The following is a 21221-nucleotide window of genomic DNA, read 5'->3' as shown; positions in this document are numbered from 1 at the left end:
AGTTTATTATGATCCACACAGTTGAAGGCTTTAGAATAGTCAATAAAGCAGAAGTAGATATTTTTCGGAAACTCCCTGGTTTCCTCCATTATCCAGCAGATATTGGCAATTTGGTCTCTCGTTCCTCTGCCTTTTCTGAACCCAGCTTGGACATCTGGCAACTCTCGCTCCATGTATTGCTGGAGTCTGCCTTGCAAGGTCTTGAGCATTATCTTACTGGCATGGGAAATAAGTGCCACTGTACGGAAGTTTGAACATTCTTTAGCATTTCCCTTTTTTTGGTATGGGGATGTAAACTGATATTTTCCTATCTGATGGCCATTCTTGTGTTTTCCATATTTGCTGGCATATGTCATGCATCACCTTGACAACATCATCTTTCAAGATTTTAAACAGTTCAGCTGGGATCCCATTGTCTCCTGCTGCCTTGTTGTTAGCAATGCTTCTTAAGACCCATTCAACCTCACTCCTCAGGATGTCTGGTTCTAATTCACTCACCACACCGTCAAAGCTATCTTCTATATTTTTATCCCTCCTATACAAATCTTCTGTATATTCCCACCACCTATTCTTGATTTCTTCAGCTTCTGTTAGGTCCTTGCCATCTTTTTGATCATGCCCATTTTTGCCTGAAATTTGCCTCTGATGTTTCTGATTTTCTGGAAGAGGTCTCTTGTCCTTCCTATTCTATTGTCTTCTTCCACTTCCATGCATTGCTTGTTTAAAAATAGTTCCTTGTCTCTCCTGGCTAACCTCTGGAATTGTGCATTTAGTTGGGCATATCTCCCCCTATCGCTGTTTCCTTTCACCTTCCTTCTTTCTTGGGCTACTTCCAGTGTTTCAGCAGACAACCATTTTGCCTTCTTGGTTTTCTTTTTCTTTGGGATGTACTTTGTTGTTGCCTCCTGAACAATGTTGTGAACTTCTGTCCATAGTACTTCTGGGACTCTATTTATCAAGTCTAGTCCCTGAAATCTATTCTTCACTTCCACTGCATATTCATTAGGAATATTTGTGAGATCATATCTAATTGGTCTGTGTATTTTCCCCATTCTCTTTAGTCTGATTCTAAATTTTGCAATAAGAAGTTCGTGGTCTGAACTACAGTCAGCTCCAGGTCTTGTTTTCACCGACTGGATGGATGTCTGCCACCTTTGGCTGCAAAGGATGTAGTCAATCTGATTTCGGTGTTGACCATCTGGTGAAGTCCATGTGTAAAGCTGTCTTTTAGGTTGTTGGAAGAGAGTGTTTGTTATGCACAGAGAGTTTTCCTAGCAAAATTCTCTCAGCCTACGTCCTGCTTCGTTTGATTGTCCCAGACCATGCTTGCCTGTGATCCCGGTTGTCATTTGACTGCCCACCTTAGCATTCCAATCTCCTGTAATGAGAATAATGTCTCTTTTTGGTGTGTTATCCAGTAGGTGCTGCAGATCCTCATAGAACTGATCTAATTCTGCTTCTTCAGCAGCTGTAGTTGGGGCGTATATTTAGATCACTGTGATGTTAAACGGCTTGCCTTGAACTCGAATTGAGATTATTCTATCATTTTTTGGGTTGTATCCAAGCTTTCGCAGCTTTATTATCAACTATGAAGACTACTCCATATCTTCGGTGTTCTTGCTGTAAATTTTATCAATGTGAGGTAAAACCTGGTTAACTGCTTTTACTCTGCAGTCCAGGCTGGAAGTTTCTGGACATAATCTGTCCCATTTTAGGGTTTCTGCTCAGTGTAGACAGCCCTTAGTCTCTAATGTACTATAAGATCACTTTGCATAGTGATATTCTAGACTAACATGACAATCTCTCTGAAAATTAAATAAGTCTTTAAATATTGATTTTATCTTTTTAAAAATAATGTAGGGTAGAAATACTGGGGAAATTGAACAAATTAATGATATGTATTGAAGACAGATGAATATTCCCATTCCTATTAGATGTTCATTTCCATGGCACTACTTCTGCATTGGCAGGATTGAATGATCCTGCGAGGCTAGAAGCTGTGGTGATGGCAGGAGCACTGCTGGTGATGGCAGGAGCACTGCTAAAGTTAAAGAGACTTTTGCTTAGGATGGCAGACTAGACTGAATGTGCCAAACAGCTATTGGGAAGCAGCAATTGTGGTGTATGTGTGTGACAATAGCAGATTATTTCTCTGAGATGACAGCAGTGGTACCACATCTAACAGTTATTAATACTGTGCAGAATAATAATAATAAAATAAAAATAAAACTTTATTTTTACCCCGCCACCATCTCCCCAACGGGGACTCGGGGCGGCTTACATAGGGACATGCCCAGAACCATACAATATAACAAAATATAAAACAACACATCATAACACAATTTAACAATACAATAAATAATAATATACATTACAACACAAAATCAGAAAAGACAATAAAAACCAGGGCGGGCCACATGAACACTAAGTTAAAACTTGGGTGAGAAAGGCATATGAATAAAACCACGGGGAACAGGGACATAAAATAGTGGAACAGTCTAAAGGATATATATCCAAGCGGAATAACCGAAGAAAGATATGACAGTTACTCTCCAAAGGCACACCGGAAGAGCCATGTTTTTAAGTCTTTCTTAAAGGCTAGTAAAGTGGGGGCTTGCCTAATCTCAATGGGCAGTGAATTCCACAGTCGGCAAAGAAGGTATAGTAAACACCATGAAAACTGTGCTGAGACAATCCAAAATGAAACATGATGAAATTCCCAGATCAATTGCACTCAAATGAGCTATTGGAATATAACAGAGTACAGTTATGGGCAACACTCTGGCTAATGACACAACTCAACTCAAGCTGAAAGAATGTTCAGTCATTAATGTTCTTAGGAGCCAAAGGAAGCTCTAAAGCTGCACAAAACATATTATAGGGACATGGAATGTGAGAAGCGTGAATCAGGGAAAGCTAGACATAGTAAAACAAGGAACGAAATGTATAAATATTGCAATGCTTGTGATGAATGAGCCAAAATAGACAAGGATAGAACATTTTGTCAGATAATTCTGCACTGTTTTACTCAGGAAATAAAAATCTAAGAAGAAATAAGGTGGCATTAATAGTGAGGAGAGATGAAACAAAAGCAGTGAAGTTTGATCAAATTATATCATTAACACTTTAGGGCAGTGGTTCTCAACCTGTGGGTCCCCCGGTATTTTGGCCTACAACTCCCACAAATCCCAGCCAGTTTACCAGTTGTTAGGATTTCTTGGAGTTGAAGGACAAAACATCTGGGGAATCACAGGTTGAGAACCACTGGGCTAAACATACCCAACTCCCTAAGCCGCTCCTCAAAGGGCTTGGCTACCAGATCTTTTACCATTTTGGTTGCAAATTATATCAGTAACACTTTAGGAGAAACTAATCAATATGTTCACGTTCTCATTACAAAAGCAGCAGAAGAAGAAGAAACTGAAAAAGTCTGTGCTGGGATTTAGGAGGAAATTGATCACACACAGTAACAGCTGCTCTTGTTCATCTTAGACAATTGAAATGCAAAAGCAGGAAATCGAGCAGAATCAAAGATTGTAGGAAAATTTGGCTTAGGATCAAGAAATGAAGTAAGAGAGAGACTGGGTGAATGTTGTGATGCAAAGAATTTGTTCATTGCAAACATTTTTCAAGCAATCAAAGAGGAAACTGTATACATGCAGCAGCATTTGCCCCAGAAATTTTATTGCTATTACTAGGATATCCTGCTGTTTTCATTTGTGATGATAAATGTTGTCTGAAAGCCCTATTAAACTGCACAATGATAGCAGTATTATTCCTCTAGCTGCTATGGCTACATTCCACGGAATATTCAGGATAGTAGTCTGGTGATGCAAGAGAGAGCTTTAGCTGAGAATTTTAAGTATTTCTCCCTAAACTGCAAACCCCAGGAATGGTTGCTATGGTCGTGAAGTGGAATCATAGTTATCCTATATACTCATGTATAAGTTTATAAATTTAAGTCTAAGAATCAATTCAAAAAATTGGTCAACTTGTCCATGAGTCAATGTGTGTACTGTATCTCAACTCTTATTTTAAAAGGAAACATTCCCTTCTCTCAGTAGATTGGTGAAAAGCAAAAGCATAGTTCAGCAGAACCTAAAAGAAGAAACAAGGTGACAATCCCCCTCGATGGATTGTCACCTTGTCATGGTGAGGGGGCTTGCGTGTTCCGATGAACCTGCAGGCACAACCACTGGAGTCATGCACTCCCAGAAGTGGCCAGAGGGGAGGTTCCAGACCAAGCCGAAGACCCGAAGACCTCAACGGCGGAGCAGGCGGAGGATAACATGGTACATGTTACAATGGCTGTGAAGGCGGAAGATGTCAGCGGGGATGATGGGTAGCAGAGTGAAATCCAAAAATTCACCATCCCGGTCTGCCTCCTTCTCTCCAGACTGTCTCCCAGTGTGGAAAACAGAACTGGACAAACTCACTCCAGCAGATGAGGGTTCAGTTGGTAGTCCAACGGCAAACAACTTTATTTACATGATCTATTTACAGATAGAGCAAATTCAGTCCTTTCTCCTCCATGAGTGCTTGCCGAAAGCACTCATGCACACACACAGCACATTGCTCATCGCTGTTCTCCGCTCTACACAGGAAAACACACTCCCTCAACATTCCACAGGAACAAGATAGTAAGTCCCGGTCAAAACACACTTGACCCCATTGGTCCTGTGATACATCAATCATAGCAGACTCTCATTAACTCCATAATTGCTGAATCCAGATTGATTTTAACATTTCACAATACACAATACCCTGACAGAAGAAGGCTGCAACAGACTGAGAAGCCATTCTAATTGTGTTAACCACACCACTGCTAGAACCTCACTCTGTGAAGACTGTGTGTTGACCATCTGTGCACCGACCTCCATACATTAAAAAAAATCACGCACAGGCATCTCCAAACAAAAATAAAAATAAACCTACAAAAGTCCCATGGCGATCAGCAAGTGGTGATGGGGGCAGGGCTGTGAAATCTGGAAGCCCCTAGTCACAGACTGGCACATGGGCAGTTGATATGGACTCAGTTGCTCTACCTCAAGGTCTGAGGCAGTTGAGTAGTTCAGCAGCTGTATCCATGACTGAGCAGCCCTTTTTAGGATCCGATCTGCTCACCCCACATGGGGATGGGACTAGAAAAGGTGTCCTAAACATAGTCTGCCTCTCTTATCCCTGACTGGACTGCCACGTCCAGAAGGGTCACCACTCTGCGGCCAAAAAAGAGAAATGAACTTTGGAACATGGAATGTATGGACACTTTTGGATAACACTGACAGCAAACGCCCCAAACGCAGGACTGCTATCATTGCAAGGGAGCTGGGATGCTTTAACATCGACATAGCAGCCCTTCAGGAGACCCAGAGAGCAGGAGAGGGACAGCTGAAGGAAGAAAAAGGAGGCTACACCTTCTTCTGGGAGGGACTGCCTGAAGAAGAGCGAAGAATACACGGAGTTGGCTTTGCTATCAGAAATGACCTGGTGAAGCACCCACTGGCATCAATGAACGACTCTCAACCCTCCGAATTAACTTTGCCAAAAACCAACAGGCAACCATCATATGTGCCTATGCACCAACTCTAGATGCTGATGAAGACATCAAGGAAAAATTTTATTGTCAGCTGGACACCATCCTATCGGAGATACATAAGGAGGACAAAATCATCCTCCTGGGGGACTTTAATGCCAGACGGGACTCCGACCTGTGGCCAGGGATCATAGGAAAAGACGGGGTTGGAAACAGCAACTCAAATGGCATCTTGCCAACCTTGTCATCACCAACACGCTCTTCCGCCTGAAAAACAAGCTCAAGACATCATGGAAGCACCCCCAGTCAAAGCATTGGTACCTCTTGGACTATGTTATTACACGTGCCAGAGACCGCCGCGATGTACTTCTCACAAGAGCCATGACAGGTGCTGATGACTGCTGGACAGATCACAGGTTAATCCGATCCATGATGGCTATCAAGATCGTCCCCAAACGCAGACTCCAAGGAAAGAAAACAAGGCGCAAAATGAACACCCAAGCCCTTCAGGAGCCGTCCTAATGAGCCCTTCTCCAAACAACACTCAAAGATCATCTACCCACAGAACACCCCAAAAATTTTGAGGAGCATTGGAACAAACTGAAGACCTCCATCATCACAGCCTGCGAAGAAATCATTGGATACCAAACTAAGAAACATCAAGACTGGTTTGACGATAATGACAAAGAGATCCAACAGCTAATTGATAACAAAAGGAAAACCTTCCAAACATGGCAGAGAGACACCAACAGTGCTGCCAAGAAAAAGATCTATGCCAGTGCAAAAGCTGAGGTCCAAAGAAGAACCAGAGAACTCAAGAACATCTGGTGGACAAAGAAGGCTGAAGAAATCACAACACCTTGCAGATACCCATGATGCTCAGGGATTTTTCAAAGCCACAAAGATCATTTACGGACCAAGAAACTATGGCATACAGCCCCTATGCTCATCAGATGGAACCAAAATTCTGAAGGACAAAACATCAATTGCACTACGTTGGAAAGAGCACTACCAGAACCTGCTGAATCGCAGCTCCAATGTGGCCGAAGAGACCCTCTCACAAATCCCGCAACAACAAACCAGGGATGAGCTTGCAGCACTGCCTAGTTTGGAAGAAGTTAGCAATGCCATCAGCCAACAAAAAAACAACAAAGCCAGCAGACCTGATGGGATCCCTGCTGAAATCTTCAAAATCTCCCTTCTAACCTCCGCTGGGAAAATCCCCGCAAGAATCTTTGCAAACCACCTTCTCCCTGTCTCAGAAGACACCCTCCCAGAATCCCAGAATGGCTTCCGTCCCTCCAGAGGAACAGTGGACATGATCTTCACTGTACGACAGCTCCAAGAAAAATGCAGGGAACAAAACCAACCTCTGTACATGGCATTCATTGACCTTGCAAAGGCATTCGGCACAGTGAATCGCAGCACTCTCTGGAACATCCTCCAAAAAAATCGGGTGCCCTGACAAATTTGTGAACATCCTGCGGCTCCTCCATGATGACATGATGGCAACAGTCTTGGCAACAATGGCTCCCAAAGTGACCCATTTAAGGTGGAATCAGGTGTCAAGCAGCGGTGTGTTATTGCCCCTACCATATTTTCCATCTTCATCGCTATGATACTTCACCTTGATGGGAAGCTTCCCACCTGTGTGGAAATCATGTATCGGCAAGCTATTTAACCTCAGCAGACTGAGAGCCAAAACCAAGGTCACCACAACATCTGTTATAGAACTCCAATATGCCGACGACAACATAGTCTGTGCACACTCAGAAGAAGACCTACAAGCCACTCTAAACACCTTCGCAGAAGCATATGAGAAGCTCGGTCTCTCACTGAACATCGAGAAAACCAAAGTGCTCTTCCAAAAGGCACCAGCTAACCCCTCTGCAATGCTAGGAATACAGCTTAATGGTGTAACATTAGAAAACGCTGACCATTTTTGCTACCTTGGCAGCCACCTCTCCACAAAAGTCAACATCGATACTGAAATACAACACCACTTGAGTTCTGTGAGTGCAGCATTTTTCTGAATGAAAAAGAGAGTGTTTGATGACCAGGACATCCATAGAGATACCAAGGTGCTTGTTTAAAAAGCCATTGTCCTCCCAACCCTGCTCTACGCCTGCGAAACGTGGACGGTCTACAGACATCACACCCAACTCCTAGAGCATTTCCATCAGCGTTGCCTCAGAAAAATCCTGCAAATCTCTTGGGAAGACAGACAGACAAATGTCAGCGTGCTGGAAGAAGCAAAGACCACTAGCGTTGAAGCAATGCTCCTACGCCATAAACTCCGCTGGACTGGCCATGTTGTCCGAATGCCCGATCACCGTCTCCCAAAGCAGTTGCTCTACTCCCAACTTAAGAACGGGAAATGTAATGTTGGTGGGCAGGAAAAGAGATTTAAAGATGGGCTTAAAGCCAACCTTAAAAACTGTGGCATAGACACAGAGAACTGGGAAGCCCTGGCCCTTGAGCACTCTAATTGGAGGTCAGCTGGGACCAGCAGTGCTGTGGCGTTCGAAGAGGCACGAATGGAGGGCTTAAGGGAGAAACATGCCAAGAGGAAGGAGCGTCAAGCCAACCCTGACCAGGACCGCCTTCCACCTGGAAACCGATTTCCTCACTGCGGGAGAACATGCAGATCAAGAATAGGTCTCTTCAGCCATCTACGGACACATCCCCAAGATGGAAGACAATCATCCTCGAACTACGAGGGATCGCCTAAGTAAGTAAGTAAGTAAAGTAATTTGTCAGTGTTTGTTCTGTTGTTGTTTATTCGTTCAGTAGCTTCTGACTCTTCGCGACCTTATGGACCAGTGTTTGTTTACTTCTTAAAATACATACTTAACAATAAGTTTTTGTATTTTGTAGATTTCTCGGGTAATCCGCACTCCATGTGGAAATGCTTTGCTTGTTGGAGTTGGTGGGTCTGGGAAGCAGAGCTTGACTAAATTGGCATCATTTATAGCTGGCTATGATATGTTCCAGATAACATTAACAAGGTAAGCTCTTAAATGTTTTTCCCCTTAGACATTTGGTTCAACCCTTAGCATTTGGTTCAAGCAGAATTTGTTATTCGTGCTGTAAAGTTAAGTGAGGTCTTTTGCTTCAGATAAGTTGCCAGTGAAGAAAGAATGTACTGCTATATCACAGAAGTGTGCAAAGGGCAGCCCTATAGGTCTTCTTGAACTGCACCTCCCATTTGCCTTAGTTAATATTTCCAGTGAGAACTGCAATTCAACTACATATTGAGTAACATAATATCATGTAAACTTTCTATTCAAAGAACTAGCAATTTTGTATGGGAAAAGGAAATTTCTACCTTCTTTCAACACTTATCACAGATTGTTTCAAATGGTGGTGTAGACAGTGATTGTGTAACCTTTATTGTCAAGTATTCCCAAAATGTCACAGGTAGCATAATATAAGAGATATCTTGATCTCTAGTCTTCTCCCTTTTCTGGCTAAAAAGAACACTACCTATAAGCCCCAGAGGGAACAATCTATCTATTTATCTATATCTAATCTAATCTATCTAATCTAAATCTAAATCTAATCTATCTAATCTAAATCTAAATCTATCTAAATCCATAATAAAAACAAAAACCCGTATGTGTGTATGTGGCATGGATGTCTGCTCACACAGACAGCCTCCGCCCTCCACAAACAGGCTATACTTCCCAGGCCTGAAAATCTAGCAAGTTATTCATTTGCACTGACATTGTGGTTACAGCGAGCTCCATGAACATCCAGCCCAGCCCCTGGCAATGTCCTTCCCAAACACTACAGCCGACCACCCAAGGAATGCTTTCATTTGGGGACCATTTCATTCTAGATTTTGCTTTTTCTTCCACCACAGGCAGGCATTCCAGGGTTCTCCATTGCTGTGGACTTTGCATGGCCCCGCCCACTGCCCTTTCCTTTCCAATCTCTCTGCATAACAAACAGAGCAGAATTGAGCTGCAACTAAACTTACTGGAGGAGTTTAGAGATTGACTCCACATGGTGGAAGTTGTAGTTCACCCTGCATCGTCAGAGCACTGTCACTCCTACTGGGGAATATAGAGGAGTTGTAGTTCACCTACACCCAGAACACTATGAACCCAAACAATGATATCTCTCAGCCAAACTTGCCATGCACACCCAATATGCCCAGATTTGACTACTGGTGGGTTTGGAGGGGAACTGGACTGCAAGTTGAGGAGTAGTAGGTACTGGGATTTATAGTTGCCCTGCAATGAATGAGCACTTCGAACCCTGCTGATAATGGACCAGGACCACACTTGGCACACAGAGCCCCCATAATCAATACAACATATTGGACAAGTTTGGGAAAAAGGGAGTTATAGTTCACCTGCAGCCAGATAAACACTGACCCCCACCGACAATGCACTAGGACCACACTTCACATAGAGAAGCCTCATGACCTACTGAACATATTGCAGGTATTTGTGGGAAGGGGCCTTGATTTTGAGAGTTGTAGTTCACCTCCATCCAAAGACCACTGATGTATCTAGACCAAACTTGGCACACAGACTAAATATTGCCTGCTGTGGATACTGATAGATATTTTGGGGCCCCGGGAATCTGGAAGTTTTAGTAGTTCACCCCCATCCAGAGGGTACTGCAGCACACCTGGTACGCATGCCCAAAATGGCCAACTTATAATACTAGCAGGGTTTGGGGAGGATTCAGCCACAATTCTGGGAATTGTAGTTCACCCACTCCAAACACAATACATAACATTAAAAGACAAATAATACCATTCTCAAATTACCTGGGCATCGCTGGGTCCCCAAGCTAGTCTATATCTATATCTATATATGTAATAAAAGTCAATGTTTGTATGCAGCGGGCGGTGTATGTATGTATGCATGTATGTGTGTTTGTGGCAGCTCTCTGATTGGCCGCCACTATCACAGGCCACTGTGACCACCAGGAATGATGGACCTGGCCCAAACTTGACACGCTTAACCCCCATGATGCGCTTTATGTCCTGGTGCCATTTGTGGGACAATGGACCATGGGTGATGGGATATGTAGTACTTTCAATCACTACGACTCCCACAGGCCACTGCGATGCCCACCAGTGACAGAACTGGACCAAACTTTGCACACACAACCCCCATGAACCCCTTTCCATCCTGGGGCAGATTGGGGGAGGATGGACCAAGTAGCTTCACTCACTTCTTGCTCTGGAAGTTGTAGCTCACCTTTATACAGATAGCACTAAACCCAGTCAACATCAGATCTGGACCAAACTTGGCACACTGCCTCATCATGCCCAACTGAGCATACAGGCAAGGTTTCAGGGTGATTGTCCTTTGGCTCAGGGAGTTGCAGTTCACCCTTATATAGTCAGCACTGAACCCAGCCGACTTCGGATCTGGACCAAACTTGGCACACTGCCTCATCTTGCCCAACTTAGCATACAGGCAGGATTTTGGGGTGATTGTCCTTTGGCTTTGGGAGTTGTAGTTCACCCTTATACAGACAGCACTGAACCCACCCGACTTCTGATTTGGACCAAACTTGGCACACTGCCTCATCATGCCCAAGCATACAGGCAGGGCCAGCCAAGATTTCTCCTAGGTAGAAAACCCCCAGGCTTTGAAAGCCACAAAGCTATTCCGTCTCATTTAACCTGGCCTAGCAATGGTGCCCTATGTAGAAAGCGGCCAGGCTTTTAACCTGGAAGACTATTCAGTGCAATTCAACCAGACCAACAAAGAATTAACCTTGGTAGAAGGCGGCCAGGTTTTGAAGCAGCGAAACTACTCTGTACTATTGAAGCTGACCAACCAAAGATTTCCCTAGGTAGCAAGCAGCCAGGTTTTGAAGCAGCCAGGCTATTCGTTGTAATTCTAGCAGCCCAAAAAAGCATTCCCCTGGAACGCAAGCGCCCAGCCTTCCAAGCATCAAGCCTATTCCATTGCATTCCAGTTCACCAAACATGGATTCCCATAAGAAGAAATTGGCCAGGGTTTGCTGCAAGGCTATTCACTGCTATTCCACCTGGCCAACAAAGGATTCTTATAAGCCACAGCAAAGCGTGGCCAGGCACAGCTACTAGAATATATAAGAATAGCTTGTTCTTTAGGTATATGCAGCCTTACAAATGACTATACAAAAATTATTAGATTGTATTAAAATGAGAATGGAAGGGGTATGCCACAATTTTATTGGCAACAGATGCTGATAGGTTTGGCACTCACATGTCTTCAGATCCAGGCATCAGCTCATCCAGCTGTTGATTGATAAGCCTGGTCATTCAACCCAGTGCTGGAACCATTGGAATAACAAGTGCAAATCTACATGGGTAGATGTCTCCCTATGGTCTCCTTGCTACCAAGGTGCCGGAAGAGCATCTGTCTCAAGCTGATCCTGCCAATTTCTGTCCCACAACTCCCAAGCACTTTTAGAGAACCATATTCTTTAATGATACCTGTGTGTAAATGGCATTTGATGACTGGATCCACGATCTATGTCAACTGCCCCAAAATTGTAATAGGAAAGCAATACAAAGTATGTACACAACAATTTAGATTACAAATTTATTTTGCAATTACAACATGCAGTGAAGGTAGACTTGAACATTCTTCCTTGTCTTTTATGTAGACTTGTTTCTCCTTTGTATAGAGTAAACTGTGCATAGGAAGACCTTTTGACAATGGTATAGAAGTTTGTACTATCATCTAATCCACGTAGCAATACTCCAAATTATCCTTACTTCATTCTTATTTACATGAATGAATAACTTGTGGATTGGTTATGAGAGTTGTTTTTCATTTGGGGACTTTTTGCAAAATATTGAGCTTACAATATATTTGTGTAGAAAACAATGTTGTATTTAGTGTATTTTGTGAAAAAGACACAATTTTCTTAATGAACTTTTTTTGCAAACACAAGTTTTCATATGAAAAGTTGATCTGTGCACAATTTGCTCCTGCTCATCAAACTCTTACGATTTGGACAGGATTATTGTGAGAATTTAAAGTCTCCTTGTGCCTATTAGACCCTTACCCTTAAAAAGCCAGAGGGGGGTTGGCTGATGGGTAGAGGGAACAGTGCCTCATTAAAACAAGACAGACTTCCATCATGCTGAAAGGAGTTAGCTACAAGAAAGCTGTTGAAAAAGCTCTCTCTGGATCTCATTACTACTGGCCAGTCTCTAGCATTCCGTTTTTGAGCAGGATACTGGAATGTATGGTGGCCACCCAGCTCCAGAGGTTTCTGGATGAGGTGGATTTTCTAGATCAATTTCATTGTGCCTATGTGACAGAGAAGCTTTGAGCAGTGAATGCTGGGAGTCTCCTGGTTGTTTCCTTAGCTGGTAGTCTTTGGGGTTCCTGAGGGTTTGGTTTTCTCTCCCATGTTATTCCACATCCACATGAAACGTTAGGTGATGTTTAGTGCCATCCTCACAACCTCTGAGGATCTCACAACCTCTGAGGATACCTGCCATAGATGTGGGTGAAATGTCAGGAGATAATGCTTCTGGAACATGGCCATACAGCCCGGAAAACACACAACAACCTTTTAGTGCCATCCTTAAGTGGGAGATGCCCAGCTCCATTACTTTTTTCCATCCCAATCCAGGGAAACCATCTTGGTTCTACACTGGCACCCGTCAGTGGTAATAGACTGAGTGAAGTTAAACAAATTGATTCAGACAGAAAGTGGTGTTTCTAGTCAGTAAAAAAGGCAGATCAGGGAATAGGGATTCAGCAAGAGTTGGATAGACTTTCCTTCCCTCCTCTATAGCTTGGATATATTATTGGATTCAACTCTGAATATAGAAGGTCAGGCTTCACTGGTGGCCAGGAGTGAATTATCACAGCGTACCCCATTGAACTTATTTTCTGTTGTTTTGGATTGCTCTGCAATACTTCTATACTACATGAATTTATCTAGGAGTAAGTCTGGCTGACATTCATGGGATGTACTTCCAAAGTGATATGGATGTTATTGTGCTATATAACTTCAAAAACAGTGACCAATAAACCAATAAAGAAAATGAAAAGGAGGATTTGGGCAGGAAAAAAGTTTTTATTTGAGACATATTTTCTTCTTCAGATTTGTTCAAACCTCTTTTTTATCCTTTCTTTAGGTCTTATAATACAGCCAACCTGATGGAAGACCTGAAGCATCTCTATAGGACAGCTGGACAGCAAGGCAAAGGAATCAGTTTCATCTTTACAGACAATGAGATAAAAGATGAGGCTTTCTTGGAGTACATGAACAATGTCCTGTCATCAGGAGAAGTAAAGATTTTTTTAAAAAAAATCTTCTCTTGGTTTTTAGTTAATTTTCCTTTCTCCCTTGGTGTCCAAACAGCAGATAGAGGTTATCCACAAGGGAACGATCCTAGATGATGATGGAATTAAGCATGCTTAAAATTAGGATGAAACATTTTAATGGTAGATTGATCTATTAATGCTCTATTCTCAAGAACACCCTTTATGAAATCCAACCCACTGAATACAATAGAAGTTATTTCTAAGTAAATGCAGAGGATCATGCTCTAATGCCTTGGCTGATTAATTGGTGAAATGGAATTTTAATAACTGAGAATAAACGTTCAATTGGTGCAGATTCTTATTAGAAGTACATTAATTTATTTAGTGAACATATGTTGGTTCTAGTGTGTTAAAATAATGAGGAATGAAAAGGAAAATTAAATACCATCTAAAACCCAGAACTTCATCTGCAAACAATGCGGATAAAGTCTATTGAGTTTTTGGTAATACACAATTTAATTAACTGATCATATTAATCAGTCTTGTAAGAACTAATCAATTAGTCAGTTCTATGTTCTTTTAATTATAGGTTCTGCTGGAAATATTTTCACTCAAATAAATAAATAAATTTCCACTTAGGTTTCCAACTTGTTTGCTCGTGATGAAATAGATGAAATTACCAGTGATCTCATATCGGTTATGAAGAAGGAGCATCCACGGCGGCCTCCAACCAATGAAAATTTGTATAATTATTTCATGACCAGAGTGCGGCAGAATCTCCATGTTATTCTCTGCTTTTCACCTGTGGGTGAAAAATTCCGAAATCGAGCTTTGAAGTTCCCTGCCCTCATTTCTGGTTGTACTATAGATTGGTTCAGCCGTTGGCCTAAGGATGCCCTTGTTGCAGGTAAGCCTCCATATCCTTTACTGTTGTAACTTATTACAATATATTGGGATGAGAAACATTTACACCATTCTTGCTATGATCATGGTAGATAGGTAGATAATGGTAGGAGTTATAGTCTAAAGTAGAAATGTCTCTAGTCCCTGGTGTAGACAGTAATCATAATAGTGGCTTTATTATGACAAAAACTGTAAGAAATCAAGGTTGTGTTAGATCACACATTTTGCTGAAAATAAGGTTTTCAATAGAAATCTCAGTAGAGTAGATACAGATTAACTTTTTTGAATGCATGGAAGAAGGTGGCAGTGTTCTTCTTACACATACGCACACACACACACACACACTCACACAGAGAGAGCAAAAGCCCCAAAACATTAGAGGAGACATGATGGCCATGTATAAATATGTGAGGGGAAGTCATAGGGAGAAAGGAGCAAGCTTGTTTTCTGCTGCCCTGGAGGCTAGGATGTGGAACAACGGCTTCAAACTACAGGAAAGGAGATTCCACTTGAATATTAGGAAAAATTTCCTCACTGTGAGAGCTGTTCAGCAGTGGAACTCTCTGCCCCAGAGTGTGGTGGAGGCTCCTTCTTTAGAGGCTTTTAAGCAGAGGCTGGATGCTTTGAATGCGATTTTCCTGCTTCTTGGTAAGGGGTTGGACTGCATAACCCACGAGGTCTCTTCCAACTCTATGATTCTATGATGTCTGCAAAATGTTCATTTTTGAAGCTTATTAGGTTATGGAATATTTGAGATGATTCAAGATTTACTTCAGATTCATTTACTAGAAAATTAGAGTATTACATTTCAGAGATAACTTATCAGATTTGGTGAATGCTATTTTAAATGCTATGCATGATTCTAATCCCTTTGTAAAAATGTTAGTAAAGGAGAGAACATCCATAAAACCTATTTCACTGCTGAATATTTTCTTTAAAACAAATGACTTGATGTGCAATTTGTGAACACCTGAATTAAGTGATGTCCACTGACCTACTCTCTTAGCAAAATAATTCTTAATCCCATCAAGACAGGAATACTAGCATAACTACTTGATAATTACAAAAGAAGGATTACTCACCAGTGAAAAGAGATAACCGCTGAGCTGATTTTGCTCTTGGGGTGATAAGCAGAGCACTCTGTGCCACACAGAAAGAATAAGTTGTAAAATAGAAGCAAAGGTCTGAACAGAGAGCAAATCAAGTAGTTTAAATAATATAGATTTATTTTGCTTAGCAGTTCAGTTATTTAAAAAGTTTCAGTGTTGTTATATGGTAAAAAATGAGGTTCAAGTAAATTGGAGTGGGAAACTTTATAGGAGTGTGGTGATAACTGCATCCCCCAGGTTCTGTGCAAATACCTCCATTTTCTCTGCAGGTCCTTTCCTGTCACCAGGTACTTTTTCAGAATTCACTGGCTCTTAACTTGTGATCCCCAGGTGTTTTGGCCTACAACTCCCAAAAATCTCAGCTAGTTTACCAGCGGTTAGGATTTCTGGGAGTTGAAGGCCAAAACATCTGGGGACCTACAGGTTGAGAACCACTGCTTTAGATTATTTTATGCACAACGTGGGACTTTCTGTGTAGTTTTTGGGCAAAAAGTGGCCCCCAAATTATTCAAGGCCCTCCTTCCTTCCTTCCTTCCTTCCTTCCTTCCTTCCTTCCTTCCTTCCTTCCTTCCTTCCTTCCTTCCTTCCTTCCTCTCACTATCTGCTCTTTCATGTTCTTCTTTTCTTTCTTTGAAGAATTTTTCCCTTACCCATTACATGCTTTCTGATGAATGGTATGGGAGTCCCTGCTTGTGGTTTACAGTCTGGGTTTAGGAAATATGACACACAGAGAATGGGGTAGGATGAGCAGGGAAATGAAATTCAGGGCTCCTAATCATGAACTGGTTGAAAATAGCCCAGACAGGCTGCTCACCCTTGATGATGATCAGCTTGAGGCAAAATAAGAGAGAAAAGATCCAAGACTGTGATCTAGGATGGCAGAAGGTAAAGTCAAGAGATGTGTTAAAGTCTGACTAAATTAGTTAACAAGGGGAATTGGTTGGTTTTCCTTGGTCTCTGTCATAATGTGTTCACTGAGTTATAATAACAGAAAGACAGTATTTGAAAGGGCAATCTAGTCCAAGTCCCTACAAGTGTAGGAATCAACAGCTAAAGCACTCTTGAGAAGTGACTGTCACTTTGTTTTAAAAGTCCATCAACATCTGAGACAGTGTGTTGCTTTGCCAAACAGTTCTTATTGTCAGAAAGTCCAGGTCTTATTGTTTAGTACAGCAGAAAATAAACTTACTCCATCTTGCTCACGAAAACCCTTCCAGTATTTAAAGATGGCTATTATATCACCTCAGAGCCACCTTTCCTGAAGTTTAAATATACCTCCCTCCCTCAGCTGTTCTTCACAGGTCTTGGTTTCCAAATCTGTTACCATCTTGGTTTTCCCCTCTGAACACATTTCAACTTGTTAACATCCTTTTTAAATGGTGATGGCCAGAATGGAACACAATGTTCCAAACAAGATCTCTCTGAAAAAGAATCAAATGGCACTATTACTTTCTTTGACCAGGACAACACACTTCTGCTTGCACTGGGCTTTTTTTTTTTTTTTTTTTTGCCATTGCATTAGATTGCTGATCTGCGGTTTGCTATATCCCTTACATCTTTTTCTCATGTTCTGCCAGATTTTTCAAGGTCCATATCTGTTTTTGCATCTGACTTTTTATGATGCAATTAATGTTGTTATCCGAATTTCTAGTTTGTTAAGATCATCTTGAATCCTGATTCTGCCTTCTTTGGATCAGTCATTCTTCCTAATTTGTGTGATCTGCAAATCTGATGAGCTTACATGGCCTCTGTTCCTTCCATCAAGTCATTTATAATGATGTTGAATGACACCAAACCCAGGATAGAACCCTGTGGTACTCTAAATCTGGGATGACAATGAGGTAATGACTACATCTGCTAACTAGCTACAAATCTACCTAGCAGTAGATCATCTAGCCCATATTTTTGCAGTTTTTCTAAGAGGATATTATAGAAGAACCATGTAAGAGGCTTTCTAAAATGAAGATATATCCACAATATTCCATTAATGAAGTAAGCTTGTAACTGTATCAAAAGAAGATATAAGATTAATCTGAAATGACTTGTATTTTAGAACCTTGTACTATTCTTAATTATGGACAGTCTGATAGTTTATGTATAAGTACTGGTACCTTTCAGAGATTAATATCAAACTGAGTGACTGCAGTTGTCTGGCTCTACATTTTCTCCATTTTTTGTGGATGGGAAAACATTTGCTCTCTTCCAGATGACTTCCTTTTTTCTATTCTGAAAAATTATAGATGGAAGTTTTAAGGTTACACCTTCAAATTACTTGGAATTGGTTAATTGTTACTGGAAATTTGAACATCTTTTAAAGAAGCTAGGTACTCCTTTACCCATTTGGAATATTGGTTCCTCGCTGCATTATTTCTTCCTTTTTTATCCAACTGAGCACTGTTTTTCTTTTAAGAAGGCAGAGTCAAGGTTTATGTTACTCAGTTCCGCCTTATCTCTATCACCATTACCATTTTACTATCTTTTACTCACAACAGACATCATTTCCTTCTTCTTCCACTTGCTTTGAATACAGCCCAACCCTATTTTTATTATTTTAGCCTCTTTTACAAGCATAATCTTGTGCTGAACGTTAGTTCTCACTACTTTCTCTCTGAAAATATTAGTTATTTGTGTCAGGATGTGATCGCCCAGCATTCACACTAGCTGAACTATTCCCATCCTGCCAAAAGCAATTTGGGTGGAGCTAGCCTAAAGGATAAGGAGCCGTCTGGCTAGGAGAATTGATTTATGGCCATGATCTGGTTTTCAAGCCTGGGAAAGAACCATCTGACAGATAGGTGTGAATGTGGAAGGGGGCTGGGGGGAAGTAGTAGTTTGATATGCTAAGGTCCGGGCAGAAATTGATTAGTAGCAGCTTTGTGCTTGACTTGGCAAGAAGGTCTTCAATAAAGCGTTTCCACGGAATTACCTGTGTGAGCATTCATTGTGTCCTATAGCTTCCAAGGACTGACAATTTGAGCTCTTCCTTGCTTATTGACCTGTTTTCCCATTTCTGATACAAATGTGTTTTGAATCAGGTCATCCAGAGTTTGCTGTGAATCCACTCTGGTTTCCATCTCTTACTTTTCTTTCTCATTTGGAATTCTTTTTTATTGTGCTTTCAGCTTCACTTTTAAGAAACTCCAATCCATCGTGATTTTCCAACTCTTTAGATGTTTCTGACCATAGATTCCCACCACTATTTCTTTAAGCTTATTCACATGGGCTTTCTTACATTCCATTGTACATCTGATTTACTTTGCATAACCTTTCCTCCCTATAACAAATCTCAGAAAGATATCCACTATTTTCATATAACTGAGAATCAGGTCCAAAATAGTCAATCCCTTTGTTATACTTTCCACTGTATGGAATTTGAAAAGCAAACAAATTATTTCTTCTTGGGAGAGATAGCAGAGTAGTTGAAGTCTTTATGTTGTCGTTACCTTTGTTGTTGTTGCATTCTTTCAAGTTGGTTCAGATTTATGATGATTCTCAGGTGAGTCCATCACAAGGTTTTCTTGGTAAGATTTGTTCAAAGGGGGCTTGCCATGGCTTTCCTTTGAGGCTGAAAGACTGTGATTTGCCCAAGGTCACACAGTGATTTTTTTTTTACTGAGCAGGGATTGGAACCCTGGTCTCCAGATCCTACTTCAACAGTCAAACAAGTACAGAGTACTAGCTTGCTTGAAATATTTTGTTAAAATTTACCAACCAAAAACTCTCATTTCTATATATCCTTTTTATGTTAGATAATTTCATCCGAGTCTTCTATTAAGATGGTTTTTTATTGTTTGGTTCATTTAATATACCACTTGGGGTTCCTGCTCTAATGAGATAGTATTTTGCTTTTATGCAGGACTTAGTTTAAAGCCCCCTGATGAGTATTCTGAGACTTCTAGCAAATACATTCTTTCTAACTTCTCTGAGGTGCAATCCATGACTTTCCAGACATTGAAATAAGAACCTATTTTTTCCCTAGTGACACAATTTCAGCCAGTTGTTCAATTTCAGTGTTTTTCACTTGCTTCCTGGGCCAGGAACTTCCATAGGAAGAACTGTTGAAAAACAATCCGTCTCCCAAGATCCTTCATCTTCCTGTCTACATACCTATAGCTGTTTGCAGTACACTGAAGGTTCAATAATACCTGTTTTAGAGCTTGATTATCATTTGTTCTCATTTATGTGAGAAGAAAAGGATTATCTTCAGTGGACTTGATGAGTCTTGGCATAGAATCATAGAATCATAGAATTATAGAATAGTAGAGTTGGAAGAGACCTCATGGGCCATCCAGTCCAACCCCCTGCCAAGAAGCAGGAAAACACGTTCAAAGCACCCCGACAGATGGTCATCCAGCCTTTGCTTAAAAACTCTCCTCCAAAGAAGGAGCCTCCACCACGGTCCGGGGAAGAGAGTTCCACTGCCGAACAGCTCTCACAGTCAGGAAGTTCTTCCTAATGTTCAGGTGGAATCTCCTTTCCTGTAGTTTGAAGCCATTGTTCCGCATCCTAGCCTCCAGGGCAGCAGAAAACAAGCTTGCTCCCTCCTCCCTATGACTTCCTCTCACATATTTGTCCATGGCTATCATTTCTCCTCTCAGCCTTCTCTTCTGCAGGCTAAACATGTCCAGTTCTTTAAGCTGCTCCTCATAGGGCTTGTTCTCCAGACCTTTGATCATTTTAGTTGCCCTCCTTTGTACGCTTTCCAGCTTGTCAACATCGCCCTTCAATTGAGGTGCCCAGAATTGGACACAGTATTCCAGGTGTGGTCTGACCAAGGCAGAATAGAGGGGTAGCATGACTTCCCTGGATCTAGATGCTATACCTCTATTTATGCAGGACAGAATCCCATTGGCTTTTTTAGCAGTCATATCACATTCTAGGCTCATGTTTAACTTGTTATCCACGAGGAATCCAAGGTCTTTTTCACGCGTACTGCTGTCGAGCCAGGTGTCCCCCATTCTGTATCTTTGCATTCCATTTTTTTCTGCCGAAATGAAGTATCTTGCATTTGTCCCTGTTGAACTTCATTTTGTTATTTTCGGTCCATCTCTCTAGTCTGTCAAGATCATTTTGAATTCTGCTCCTGTCTTCTGGAGTGTTAGCTATCCCTCCCAGTTTGGTGTCATCTGCAAACTTGATGATCGTGCCTTCTAACCCTTTGTCTAAGTCGTTAATAAAGATGTTGAACACAACTGGGCCCAGGACAGACCCCTGCGGCACTCCACTCATGACTTCTTTCCAAGATGAAGAAGACGCATTGGTGAGCATCCTTTGGGTTCGTTCGCTTAGCCAATTACGGATCCACCAAACCGTAGTTTTGTCTAGCCGACATTTTACTAGTTTGTTTGCCAGAAGGTCATGGGGGACTTTGTTGAAGGCCTTACTGAAATCCAGGTACGTAGCGTTCCCTGTATCGACCCAACTAGTAAC

The 21221-nt window shown here is 41.6% G+C and overlaps 1 protein-coding gene across 7 annotated transcripts in view; it reads left to right on the top strand.

The window, feature by feature from the left end:
• The window catches only part of dnah5 (dynein axonemal heavy chain 5), a 299154-nt gene that overhangs the window by 181348 nt on the left and 96585 nt on the right, over positions 1–21221 (top strand). For all 7 annotated transcript variants that reach the window (XM_062979391.1, XM_062979388.1, XM_062979389.1 and 4 more), the window contains 3 exons: positions 8411–8541; positions 13650–13803; positions 14419–14686. In XM_062979391.1, the coding sequence (XP_062835461.1) occupies positions 8411–8541; positions 13650–13803; positions 14419–14686 (553 nt within the window). The remainder of the gene's footprint in view (positions 1–8410; positions 8542–13649; positions 13804–14418; positions 14687–21221) is intronic.

The sequence above is a fragment of the Anolis carolinensis genome, chromosome 4, assembly GCF_035594765.1.
Source record: "Anolis carolinensis isolate JA03-04 chromosome 4, rAnoCar3.1.pri, whole genome shotgun sequence".
Taxonomy (NCBI): domain Eukaryota; kingdom Metazoa; phylum Chordata; class Lepidosauria; order Squamata; family Dactyloidae; genus Anolis; species Anolis carolinensis.
This window is presented reverse-complemented; position numbering and strand designations above follow the sequence as displayed.